Source organism: Falco punctatus (assembly GCF_963210335.1).
Source record: "Falco punctatus genome assembly, chromosome: 4".
In the NCBI taxonomy this organism is placed as follows: Eukaryota; Metazoa; Chordata; class Aves; order Falconiformes; family Falconidae; genus Falco; species Falco punctatus.
In genome coordinates, this window is record NC_137583.1 from 56,979,792 (window position 1) to 56,993,372 (window position 13,581).

Below are 13,581 nucleotides of genomic sequence, written 5' to 3' on the forward strand. Positions count from 1 at the left end.
AGCAGGAGCTCAGTGAGAGTGTCCACTGCCTCAGAAATATCTTGAAACAATGGAAAGCTGTCCAAAGGGGCTCCACCTATTTTATATGTATACATATATATATATATATGAGTTAAGGCAAACAAAATTATGTTTCCTATTTTCTCATGGCAAAACATGAAAAACAACCAACAATGATGCAGTCAATGTGACCATTGACTTTTCCCTGCCCCCAGTTGTTTCTTAAGCAACCCTTCACATGCATGCACGTTCCTTCCATGCATTCATCGCTGTCTCTCACTTTCAGGTTGTGTTCGATACTTTCGTTGTTATGTGGGCAGTGCCATAAAGTTTGGAGGAGAAACATGGTGGAATCTGAGAAGTACCTGCTACCAGATTGTTGAACACTCCTGGTTTGAATCCTTTATCATATTCATGATTCTTCTGAGCAGTGGAGCCCTGGTTAGTGTAGCAGTTTCATGTATTTCTTTAGAAGCACTTTTAGCTTTAATTTGCACACAGATAAGTTGTTTCGGGTTTTTGTTTTTTTTGGTTGTTGGTTTTTTTTTTTTTTTTTTTCCAGAAGACACAGCAAATATCTTTTAACTCAGAAGAAAAACAGAAGCAGCTTCACATAGCAATCATTTATTCATTATTATAATTATTGCAGATACATTATTCATATTATTAAAACTTACAAGAGATCATGACCAAAGCTAAAAACACATAAATCTCAGAAGCTGTCCTGTTCTGGCTATATACTGGATTTTTCTCAGGATGTTATTTCACAGATATGAAATACAAAGGAACTTTTATATCATTGCAACAAATAAATGACTCTTAATGCTTGGAAAAAATAGTACTTAGTTCTCTTCAATGTATAATCTTCTTGAAAAAAATTTCTAAAAATATATACTTTCCTCCTAGGATTCCAGTGTGCATGATGTGTGTGTTTTCACAGGGCTGTACTATAGAGAGAAAAAGAAAGAGAAGGGACAGGGAGAATTAGATGTTTATCAGCTGACACAGATTTGAGTAGAAGATTGCATTCAGATCTGTGTGAAAACATAATGAATGACAAAGGGGTCTTAAAGATCTGGACTTTAATTTTATAAAGCTCATCTCTGATTTTTGCCATTTATCTGTATATTATGATTTTCAGACCTTCGAAGACATTTATATAAACGAGAGAAGAAGCATTAAAATTATGTTGGCATTTCTTGACAAAATGTTCACTTTCATCTTTGTCCTGGAGATGCTCCTGAAATGGGTGGCTTATGGCTTTAAGAAGTATTTCACCAATGCCTGGTGCTGGCTGGACTTCCTCATCGTAGGCGTAAGTTCTGCCTTTGGTGTTCCTACGCAGGTCGTGACACAGGATGTAGTAGCAGAGTTGCACATTATTTTCTGGATGCAAAGTTAGGACAGTAGTACTCTTACCTTGCTTAATGATGGTTTCAGGATATTGCACTATGGGCACTGAAAATATGGGGAGATGTAGGTTTGGGTTTTTTTAAGCAGGATTAAAGGAAACGAATGTTCAGGACGTTGCTAATACTTTCTTTTATCTTCCCATTCAGGTCTCTTTAGTAAACCTCTTGGGAAGTTCATTTGACGCCATAAAATCTCTTAGGACTCTCCGAGCTCTGAGACCCTTAAGAGCATTGTCACGATTTGAGGGAATGAGGGTAAGAGTGACTATAAATTACAGCCTGTCAGTACTAATAGGCTCATAACAAGTTCATAACTCATAACTGTGTCTTTATGCAGCTCCCATGTCTATCCCAAGTTCAGTTTAGGAGCTATAAAATGAATTTTTAAAAGGCACCTTTGCTGTGCTCCTCTGTTCTTGGCTGCTCCTTATATACTTTCCTCAAGTGATCAATCCTAAGTACCATTGAAACTAGAACTAGACTAAGCAGGCATTTGTTTCATTGCTGCTCGGTCATTCTAGTGTTCCTGTATTACTGAGATAGCCAAAAATAAAATAGACAATAAGAACTGTGAGCACAATTCTCATTTTTGCAGTCTCATAGCAAGCTAATTCAGAGGACAGAATCGCCTGCCTTCTGCATGTTTTTTACTGGATTGATTTACAAAAACTTTACATTGTTAAGAGATACTTCACTCAAATTATTGTTCCCAATAGACTTACTCTTTCAAAAGGCAGGAGTGACTGTAGAATATTTGCTGCCTTTTCCCACCAAAGGAGCAGCTAGAACAATGTGAAGCTGCTGAGCGTTATTTACATTTAATTACAGATCTACCATTATGGAAATGCAGAGGAAGATTCCCTCAGCCATATGCAAAGCACATCTGTACCCTGCATTGTGGAACAGTGCGATACCCACAGTGGTATTTGAACAAAAGTCTGGTCTACAGAATATACTCCGGCATGCAAAAACAGGCGATAGAAATACATATGGCATCACTAACACACGCTTGCATGGGTGTGCAGTCTTAGTGGCACTGAGATGTAGATTGCTTTTGGATATCTTCTGGAAGCAAGACTGAAAGCTCTCTGGCTGTACTCTTGTCACCATGAAGGCAGAGAGAAATTGCAGTAAATTAATAAACAGAATGTATCCAAATCTCTGTGTCTGGAGTTAATTTTGGAACAAGTCCTATCATACTTTCTCTCTTGCTATGCAGAATGTGTGTGACACAGTCTCCAAAAACCTTCCAAAAAGTTTTTTTAATTTTTCTTCTGGTCCATCAAGTTCTTCTTTGCTACCTGATGGCTGAGTTCACTGCCTTCACTGTGAGACTCGGAGATCTATTCTCATCATTTCCTTACACTGCCCCATTTTATGAGTTGATCTGTTGGTTCCCAGTATGCACTTATATCCTAGGTAGACATTTTCTGTGATTGTACAGCATCTAGCACAAAAGAAGTACCTACCTCATGGTTAAACAATCACAATCCACTGAACATAACAGATCTCGCAAAATACTAGCGGAGAGTTGTTACTGGTTCTTTTGAAAACTACTTTCTACGGTCTTAATATACAGCGCTCTGCACTGGTGCTTATGGATAAATATTTCAGAAATTTTATTTTATAAAAGTTTGAAACAAAGAAAACATCCCCCACTCCAAACTCAAGGGAAAGCCATCAAAAGAGGATGGAATCACATTGTACTATGCTCATGTGGTTGTGGCTCACAGCAGCCCCAAAAGTATCAACTGTTCTTTGAAAAGCTGAAGTGATACCGTGGGCCTTTGAATTGTTGCTCAAGGTATCCCTGCCAGCTGTGATTTGTGTTTACATGGAAAACAGGTTTCTGTTTGCTGAGGTGACAAAGTGGCTGCTTAATGCACTGAGGAGATACTTGCACCCATCTTTGTTTAAGTGTATTTTTCCTCTCCCATTTCATCCAAGGTGGTGGTTAATGCTCTCGTGGGAGCCATCCCTTCCATCATGAATGTTCTGCTTGTCTGCCTCATCTTCTGGCTTATCTTTAGCATCATGGGAGTGAACCTGTTTGCTGGGAAGTTTGGGAAATGTGTCAATCTGACAGAAGAATATTCAGAATTAAATACTTCAATCAATGACATAACAGACTGTAAAATGAATAACAACACAGGAAAAATATTCTGGGTCAATGTTAAAGTCAACTTTGATAACGTTGGTTCTGGCTACCTGGCTCTTCTTCAGGTGGTAAGTGTGGCTTGCCTTCACTAGCCAGCACCACGTCAGACGGGCTCAACCTCCTGCGAGCTCCTAACTCATCTCCGTGGGTGATGGAAAGCAGCTTGCTCTTCCTTTGTAGCTGGCTGTTCAAACAGCAGTGCTGTTTGTGCCCACAAATGGAAAAAGGGGCACAAGTTAGACCCCACTGTGATTTTCCAGGTGTTAAAGTCAGCATCTGGTGAACAAGTGCTTTTTCAGCCTCCAGCAGGTTCATGAGCCTGAGAGCTGGAGTCAATCTCAGAAGGAAATCTGAGGCAAATACTGACCTAATCTGCCAAAATGCAGATTTCTTCTGCCAGGGGGATTGTAAGGCCTTTAGTAGACCATGCTAAAGAAGATTTGCTCTGTCAGCACCCTAGGGCATGTTCTGTCCCACCCTAGCAAGCTTTCACATCCTGATAAGGCTGAGAATGCCACACAGACAACAGGGACAAGTTTTCCTAAAGTCAGAGCTTGGTGCTTTGTGTGTGTGACCATACCAAAGGCTCTTACTGCAGTCAGTGTCATTTGGATGTTGCAAATTATGTGAAGACTTTTACCCTGAAAGTTGAACACGTTTTCCATAACCTCTCATTCTAGGCAACATTCAAAGGGTGGATGGAGATCATGTATGCTGCGGTAGATTCACGAGAGGTCAGTTGCTATATTCAAACCATATTTTTCTTTAGTGCTACTACATTCTGCAAAAGCGTTATGATTTTTGCACTTTTATGTCTGCTGTTTGTCTGTGCTAGATCTTTCCAGTAATTATTTTTATCAGCTGATGTGAGCATTTCATCTGTGTATGTATACTATAAGCATACTCATAGTATTCTAAAGTCAAAGTATCCTGTTGTAATGGAGAGGGGTTCAACTCCAGATCCACCCACGTAAATGCAGTTACCTATAGTGTAAGGTCTCCATGTGGGTTCACCTCCAAGTGCCCTCTGTGGTTAATGGAAATCTAGTCCATGTGCTCAGAGGGATCTAGGGAGCGTTTCAGCTTACCCGGCATATCTATATTGTTCAGCAGAGCGCCTCTTTACACTGAGTGGACTCTACAAATAACTGGATGTCCATTAGCAGGGGAGTTGAGAGTTCCCACTCACATGGTGGTACCTGCCTTCACATATCATCTTTTATGAAACTCAAGCCTGGAGTAAACCTGAATGCATTATAGAAACATAGTTTCAAGTCCACTTCAAAACACAAAACCAAACTTCATCAAGAATTAAGCTATTGTGGCTAAGCAACCATTTAAAATACTTTTGTCAGGCATGTCTAGCACTACTTTGCCTACTCTTCATATTGTCAGTAGTGTTTGCTGTCCTATCAGAAGTATCATCCAATGTTATACAGAACAAAGTGGTATGTCTTTGGAGGAAATGAGTTTTGAAATGATGAGGCTATCTTAATTTAATCATGAGTCCAAAAGTATCAAATAATTTAAAAAGTAACCACATATGAAAACGGAGCTTTTTTGTGTTTCAATGGGGCTTTTTTCTTTCAACTTGAAAAACTATTTTTCTCGTTCTGGTTTTATTTTCATCCATAATAACCATAGAAGAAGTTTTTGCTAAGATGAAAAAAACATATCTAGGCCAAGATTTTTAATGACAAGAGCTTGGAATTAGACTTCTAAATAATTTTCTTGATTTTTAAAGTGCTGAGCAATTTAGGGCTCCTATTCTTATTGGAAGGAGCTGAACTGATGCTTCTGAAATACTTGTGAAAATCATGTCAAGAATGTCCACTTCAGTTACTGTTTCTATTGACGTTAGTAAGGGCTCAATCAATTGCAAATGGTAGGATTTTAAGTGAGGTTTGAAAAGAAAAAACCCACAACAATCAGCTTTTGTGGGGGAAGAAAAAAAAAATAAATGTAAAATAAAAATAAACCTCATTTGCCATTACAGACTAAGTTTCTCTCTACAGGTTTTTCAGTCCAAATATATTCAATATCAGCACGAATTAAATTATTCTGTTCTGCAATTATTTAGCCAGAAACTACACAAACAAACATTGTAAAAATAATACAATTTACAAGTTTTCATAATACAAACACTTTGTAGTCCTATTATTTTGAGCCATATTTTCTGGCTGGTTATCTCTCAGGTGGTGTGCTTGGTGTATAATTTTGTAAGGTTCAGGTTTAATTTCAAAAGGGATAGGAGTCAGCATCTGAGCAGTAATGTCACTGTGAGGTCCTAGAATTCTGTTGCATCTAGTAGTCACAGTATGAACATTACTTTCTTTCACCATTTCATTCCCCTTCCAAAAGCATTGTATACATATAATATTTTGTGTTATGCAGTATTGGTAATTTTAACCTATACCAATTTTGTCTGAATTAGCAATAGAACTGTAAATTTTATTTCCTCCTGGATTCAATTTGTGAGAGGATCTGCAATATGAAGATTATTCTGAATTGGGTCCACGTTGTTAATGGTCATTGTTTATGTTGCTTCTCATTCCTGTAGAAAAATGAACAGCCGCAAATGGAGCACAATCTATTTATGTATCTCTATTTTGTGATCTTCATCATCTTTGGATCTTTCTTTACCCTGAATCTCTTTGTTGGTGTTATTATTGACAACTTCAACCAACAAAAGAAAAAGATAAGTATATTGGTTGTGCTCCCAGGCACCTACTATATATACAGCAATCCTCTCTGTGGAGGTCCTTGCTATGCATAGTCTGAAACTTCCCTTGGCATTTACAAGAACATCAGTAATTAAGTTAGCAGAAGTAACACCCAGGGTGAGTAGTTTCTTTCTCCTTTCTTTTCCCCTGTGACCTGAACACCTAGCTCTTTCCCAGCATTTTGAAGGCGATGACATGTTCCCAGCAGCCCCTTAAAATTTTGCTCCCTTTTGGGAACTGAACAGGACAGGAGACTCACTATTTAGAAAGTGGTCTGGTATATTTTGGATATTCAATAAGACCTGGATGTGGGAATCCAGGACTGTCCAGGTTTTCAGTAAGTCTTTTGTCTTCGTGCTTTCTGAGCTAGCTAGGTTTCACCCCAGGACTTCTCTGTGAATGGAAGGTTTGTGCCACTGTGCTTTTTTGGATACGGTTACACATTATGAAAAGGGCTAGTACCAGCAAGATGTGACAAAGGAAGAAATGTTAGTTTCCAACATTTTAGACTTTGTAACTACAATAGCGCAGGTTTCCCACCAAATAATAGTGAAATTTCTTTGTATACTTAGGTGGGGAAGATATCTTTATGACGGAAGAACAGAAAAAATATTACAATGCAATGAAAAAGTTGGGATCCAAGAAACCTCAAAAACCCATTCCAAGACCACTGGTAAGACTGAATTCTTCAAAATGAAAATGCATTGCAAAATTCACTGAAAAGCACATGTATATATATATTGCCTATAAATTATTTGTATTGTCTTTACATTGATACTCAGTGGTCTAAAGTCAATTCCATACCCCAAAGTTGCACTGAAAGTTTTTGCAGCTTAAATATTTATTAAGTTATCTGCATAAATGTTATTGGGCTTTATATTCACCTTGGAACTGATTAAACTTCAGAACAGGAAGGGATTTTAAGTGTCATTTTTATATTCTGCCTTTCTTAAATTTCTCTGAGTTTGCTATAGCTGACTGACTTTGTAACTCAAAAATTGGGACTGTTGGAAATACATATGGATGAATACTCCCAACTAATGCCAGATGTAATTTTTCCCTCTAGAACAGATATCAAGGGTTCCTTTTTGACATTGTAACACGCCAAGCCTTTGATGTTGTCGTCATGATTCTCATCTGCCTTAACATGATCACCATGATGGTGGAAACCTATGAACAAAGTGAAACGAAGACTCAGATCCTTAACAAAATAAATATACTCTTTGTTGCCATCTTTACTGCAGAATGTGTGCTGAAACTGGTGGCTCTGAGGCAGTACTATTTCTCAAATGCCTGGAACATATTTGATTTAGTTGTTGTGATAATGTCACTTATTGGTAAGTACAATTGGTTTGACAAACCAATTATTATTCTTTTCAGAAAAAAAAAATAGCTAAAATGTATCAACTGCAAATGGATGTTGAAATGGAAATCATAATACTGTAAAGCCTTGAGGAGAAAGTACTAGAAAGGCCATCGTGAGTATATTAATATGAAATAAGTATATTCTTTTAATAAAAGCATAAGAAAATAAAAGGCAGTTGCCTTATGTGAAACCTTTCATAATGGTTCTTCAGATTGTTTTTTCCTAGTCTGAAAGGCAGAATGAATAACCCATCATACCAGCACCACTTTTTGTGACAATTTCCATTGTTACAGGTTTAGTGCCAACTAAGAAATCTTTGATCAGATAAAAACTGCTGGGTTTTGTCATCTGTGTTCATAACAGAAAATTGAAATATATAGAGAATATGAAGTCTGGAATTAGATTACAGACTACAGAATTCAGTTTCTGGAAACTGAGGCATAGCTGGCTGAAAATAACGGTTCACACTGTGTAACAGGATAGAAAAGAACACAGGTATATTAGCTTTTATTTGGAGGGGTTGCGGTGGAAGAATGGAGTAAAGAGCTTTTCTGCCAATTTAAACTTTCTGCCAATTTAACTATTCCTAGGGCCAGTACCGCCAAAATAGCAGACGGCATTTAGGGGAAGAAAAATATTGTATTTCTTTAGTATTATGCTTTGGGTAAGATTCCAGTAAGAATATAGTTCTTCCTTGAGAAATTAAATTCCTGGAATGAAAGTCCAAAAAAATGTATCCAAAACACCTAAGCCTAGAAAAGCCAAAGTTTTTTGAGTGCTACTAGGTCTGTCATTTTTTTCATGTAAACTAAAGATAAAATAACATCCATGTTTAGCTATGCCTCTGAATGAACTATAAAGCCATTGTAGGGTGGCATGCACAACTTCTGTGTTCATTGGGTTTGCTCAGATGTATCTTGACTATATTACCTAAATGTTGACTAAGACATTGTTATTGTATCTTGTATTCTTAGTTCGGCTTTGTGATGTCAGTATTTGAAGTCAAATTTAGAAAGTAAACACATAACCTGCACCTGCTGAAGCAGTCATGCAACCAGTGTCAAAGAAAACCATCAGCCAACGAGTGTCAGCTGGTGGGGATATTTCAAGTTGCGCATGGAAAGGTGCTTGCCATCCTCAGTGCAGCGGGTGCTATCTTCTGAGGGCTGAGGAACGCAGTTCATAACTGCTGATTTCTACAGCTATTTTTTTCAACTCTAACATCTATTAAAGGTTGTTCTTCTAGGGTCTTAGCACACATTTATGAGATATTTTTCAGCTGTACAGCTATTATCATTTCATCCTACTTACTAGTTAAGCAGAAACGTGATATTCTAACCACTTGTTATCCTTTCCATTTTAGCCTTACTGCTTTCTGGCATTGGTAAAGCACTTGAACATTTCTTACCGCCTACACTCTTCAGGGTCATTCGCTTGGCTCGGATTGGGCGAATACTGAGACTCATCCGGGCTGCCAAAGGAATTCGTACTCTGCTTTTTGCATTAATGATGTCCCTACCTGCTCTGTTCAACATTGGCCTCTTGCTTTTTCTGGTCATGTTCATTTATGCCATTTTTGGCATGGCTAACTTTGCCTATGTGAAGATGGAAGATGGCATCGATGATATTTTCAACTTCCAAACCTTTCCTAATAGCATGCTCTGTCTCTTCCAAATCACCACATCAGCTGGCTGGGATGGTCTTCTCAGTCCTATTTTAAACACTGGGCCACCGTTCTGTGATCCAGACGTACACGGTACTATAGGTGAATGTGGTAAACCTGCCATAGGTATTATTTATTTTGTAAGTTACATCATTATATCATTTCTCATAGTTGTAAATATGTATATAGCTGTTATTCTGGAGAACTTCAATGCTGCTACTGAAGAAAGTGCAGAGCCCTTAGGGGAAGATGACTTTGACATCTTTTATGAAATCTGGGAGAAGTTTGATCCTGAGGCAACTCAGTTTATAACTTTCTCTGCACTTTCAGACTTTGCAGATGCTCTGGCTGAACCTTTACGTGTACCAAAACCAAACAAAGTTGAACTCATAGCAATGGACCTGCCTATGGTCAGTGGAGACAGGATCCACTGCTTGGATATTTTGTTTGCTTTTACCAAAAGAGTGTTAGGAGATTCTGGGGAGCTGGATACTCTAAAAGTACAGATGGAGGAGAAGTTCATGGCTGCCAATCCGTCAAAAAAATCCTACGAGCCGATCTCTACTACACTCAGACACAGACAAGAGGAAGCATCTGCCACTGTCATCCAGCGTGCCTACAGGAGTCATTTGCTCCTGCGCTCCATAAAGCAAGCTTCTTACCTGTATCATCACAGAACTTGCAGTACTGACACTCTTGGAAGTGCTGCTCCAGAAAAAGAAGGACTTATTGCATCTATGATGGGTAAAAACTATGGTAGGAGTCCTGACAAGTCTGAAACGTCCTCAGCATCCTTTCCTCCATCATATGACAGTGTCACAAGAGCCAGTAGTGGCAATCTCATGGTTGAGAATGGAGAAATTACAGGTAATCAACAATCTCCAAACATTAAGTAGTTCATCGGTGACAATGTTGTTAAGAATATTTTTAAATGTTCACAGAAGTTGATATTGTAAATACATGTCAGCTGCGGCAGCCTCCCTATTAAACAGTCTGTTGATCGTGATCAGGTAACTCTGGTAGCTGCTAAATTGTAGCCTTTGGCTCTATGTACAGCTTTGTCTAATATTTACATGAGCAGAGAAAGGTTTTGGATCTGTTTGATCAAGGGCACCCCACTGCAAAGCAGGTCCCACAGTACCTGAGTGCTGCGGCATATTTGCAGCACTGATGTGTAATGTCTGCTGACATCACCCCCCGTGCAAGAAGCAAAGAAAAACCCAAGCGCCACCAGATCTCCTGGAGAACAGAAAAAGGGATGTCGTGTTACATTGCTGAAGGGAAAGGAGCTAAAATTTACCCTTAGTCCATTCCTACTTGATACTCTTAATATAAAACTGTTAAACAAATGGCTGCTGATTTTTATTTTGTTTTTAATGTTTGGGGACTGATGCACCACAAACATAGCCACTGCATGATCCACAGATATGCCACAGTGTAGTGGACTTCTTTCAATATGATCGATTTACAGAATAGGTCATGGCATGTATGCTATTGTAGTTGTGTGACTGCAGCTTAATGAAATAAATACAACTCTTTGTATTACAGAAGTTGTACTCAGCTGGTAAAACCTTGCTTTGTATTTTGTCTGTGAGGATTATGTTTTTTAACCTGTTTCCTCTGGCAGCAAGGTGAAGGCAGCCGTGCTGTGTGTCTATCAGTCACTCCGTAACAAATTGTGCTTGTTACATACTTTCCTCAAACTTTACAGAATGCTCAAATTTCATGCTCGAGTTCATGCTGCCAGTGTGGTAGAGAAGAGGGACAAAAATAAGCATTTCTAGTGGGGGGAAACTGTCACCATCACTTCAACCACTCCCTTAGACATCACAAACCCAGGCTGGGGAGCACCCCATGGGCCCCATCTGGACTGCCTTTGGTCATGGTGGTGAGCATCATCCATGGCCATGGAGTGAAGCCTTGACATAAGGTAGATGTGTCCCATTGGTGGTAAGAGCCTTTCCCCCTTATGCTTGTACTTCTCTGATGGGAGGACCAGTTTTCTCTTGCCTGCAAAGAAAAGAAATCAAAATACGACTAATGTAGACAATTAGGAAATCTGTGTTGAAGCATTTCGCTGTGGGGTTAACATAAGACTAAGGATGTAATCATAAATTCTAATTCTCTTGAAACTGTGTGTGCACATGGTCTGTCGTGATCCTCACTGCATTTTCCTCGTAAAGTTCTTTATCTTCATGTCCTTAGTAGCTTGGGCTTCTCAAAAAACCACATGCCCAAACTGCACTGTCTTTTGTCTTTTGTACATGTACTTTGGAGATACTTCCAGCTGATGCACTTCACTGTCCAATGACTGTTGTGTTATCCTTTGTCATGCACTAGGCATAGTCATAAATTACCCTTGACATTTTAATTTCTCATTTAAACTTCAAACACATTACACACAAGCTAGCATAAGATGCTTTTTATTTTTCTTGTTGCAAGGTTGTGGCTGTGTACTTGCTCTTGGATTTGGCAGGTTCTGGCAAGGCTTGGGTGAGCTTTTCCCTCCACACTGATTTCAGCCAGAAAGGACACTGGGTTTTGCGACTGAGTGGGACCTGGTGTACACTTTGCTTGCAACCTGCAGCAAGTTGCCTACTCTCTTCAACACCCCTTCTCTACGGTGGCAATTATATGTCCTGTCTTGTGTCACTTTCTTCTTCTCCTGTCTTTATCACCTCTTCAGATTGTGAGCATTTTGGACAGAAATTCTCTTTTACTATGAATGGTAAATTACACCTAACAATGAGACTGTTTTCAGTTAATACTCTCTGAACACTGATTGCAAATAAATAATATTTATAGTACTTTTTGATTTTCTCCATAGTATTCCCTTAGCTTCTCCTAGCCATTCCTGGCATCATAACATCTTTAGTTTTGACTAATAGTCCCTCAGATTTTAAGGTAGGTACAGTGAGTCTGCATTATACCAGAGAAGTCAACAGCTCTGTGCCATTGGAACCCAGGGGCCTCTATCCCTTCATAATAAAAAAATAAAACTAACAATTACAAAATAATTTAAAAAATTATATGGGTTTATTTGTCTAAAATGATTGTTAAGCCACTTGCCCAGTTTGTGACCCACCACAGTTCAGGAACTGACCACATGGTACTTGTGAGATGGTGTTTCCCAGCTCCAGCCTGTTCAATATCTGCTTCCCATGACATGTGGGGTCCATGGAGAAAGCAGGAATGAGCCACATACACCATTACCATCGATTTGGGTGTGCACAGAACAGTCCTGACATCGCATCCACTCATGAGTTTATGCATTTAAACACATCGGTACCCGAAGGTAGTGCAACTTGTCTTGGCCAGTGTGTATGCCAGAAAGGGGCATTTTTGATGGTAAGACTAGTTTCTGGACAGTCAGCTGCATACAAGCCTCAGTGAATTCCAGCTGTCTGGGAAGGCCACCCTGGAGCTGAGTCACAGCTCCACCAGTGTGGGAAATCGGATGCAAAAGATCTTTTGGTACCCTAAGAGAATTGTTCATTAGTGCAAGAAATGACAAGTACCCCCCTAGGGTGAATTTTACCTTTCTGCAGAAACACTTCTGAGTAAAGGTGATATCGTTTTGAGGAAGGCAAGTCTCTTGCCATGTTCTTTAATCCTTCTGCTTCTCCTCTGAACTCTCTCAATTTTGGATCCTACTGATGTCCATACTAAAATCCCGGTTTCTTGTGATGGCCATGTGGCATACTGTCTTGATTCCAGATGGATTGCTGTCTTTTTTGGTCATACTGAAGACTTTTTCACATGCTTGCTCCCTTTTAGCTGCTATGCGAATGTTGCACTAGCAGCCTGGTCTCTCCAACAGTTACCTCTTCCAAAATCTATTTATTTATTATTTATGAATTTTACCCCAATTACTAAATTTTTAAAAAGGTTATTAACAGAGGCAATGAAAACATGAGGTCTGAGAGCTTTTCCCTTTGACAGTCCATGAGAAACACCAGCTCAATAACATGATGGTTCTGTCTGTTCCTTTGATAGTGATGTAGCCCAACAAATATGCCAATGAAGGACATGAGAATACCAGAATGACTGTAACTCTCTGTAGTGGGCTTGACTTCACTACCTAAAGCACACACATTTTTCACAGGTAATCAAAGTAAAGTAATGGAAAGAGCATGAATATTTGTACCCCAGTCAAAAGAGTTTGTTTTTTTTTTAAAAAGAAAGGACTACTGGGACCTAAACAAAAAAAAGCTACATTCTTCAGCAAAATTGAGGATCTGTAGCTAAGCTAGACTGAC

General features: G+C 39.0%; 1 protein-coding gene across 1 annotated transcript in view; it reads left to right on the forward strand.

Annotated features, from left to right (window-relative positions):
* The window catches only part of LOC308063769 (sodium channel protein type 5 subunit alpha-like), a gene marked incomplete at its 5' end in the record, with an annotated part of 33,100 nt that extends 20,002 nt beyond the window's left edge, over window positions 1–13,098 (forward strand). Inside the window, 8 exons of the mRNA XM_080387153.1 lie at window positions 211–453; window positions 1,560–1,667; window positions 3,360–3,638; window positions 4,251–4,304; window positions 6,131–6,272; window positions 6,866–6,966; window positions 7,360–7,630; window positions 9,023–13,098. Of these exons, the coding sequence (XP_080243279.1) occupies window positions 211–453; window positions 1,560–1,667; window positions 3,360–3,638; window positions 4,251–4,304; window positions 6,131–6,272; window positions 6,866–6,966; window positions 7,360–7,630; window positions 9,023–10,218 (2,394 nt within the window). The remainder of the gene's footprint in view (window positions 1–210; window positions 454–1,559; window positions 1,668–3,359; window positions 3,639–4,250; window positions 4,305–6,130; window positions 6,273–6,865; window positions 6,967–7,359; window positions 7,631–9,022) is intronic.
* Window positions 13,099–13,581: the final 483 nt, after the last annotated feature.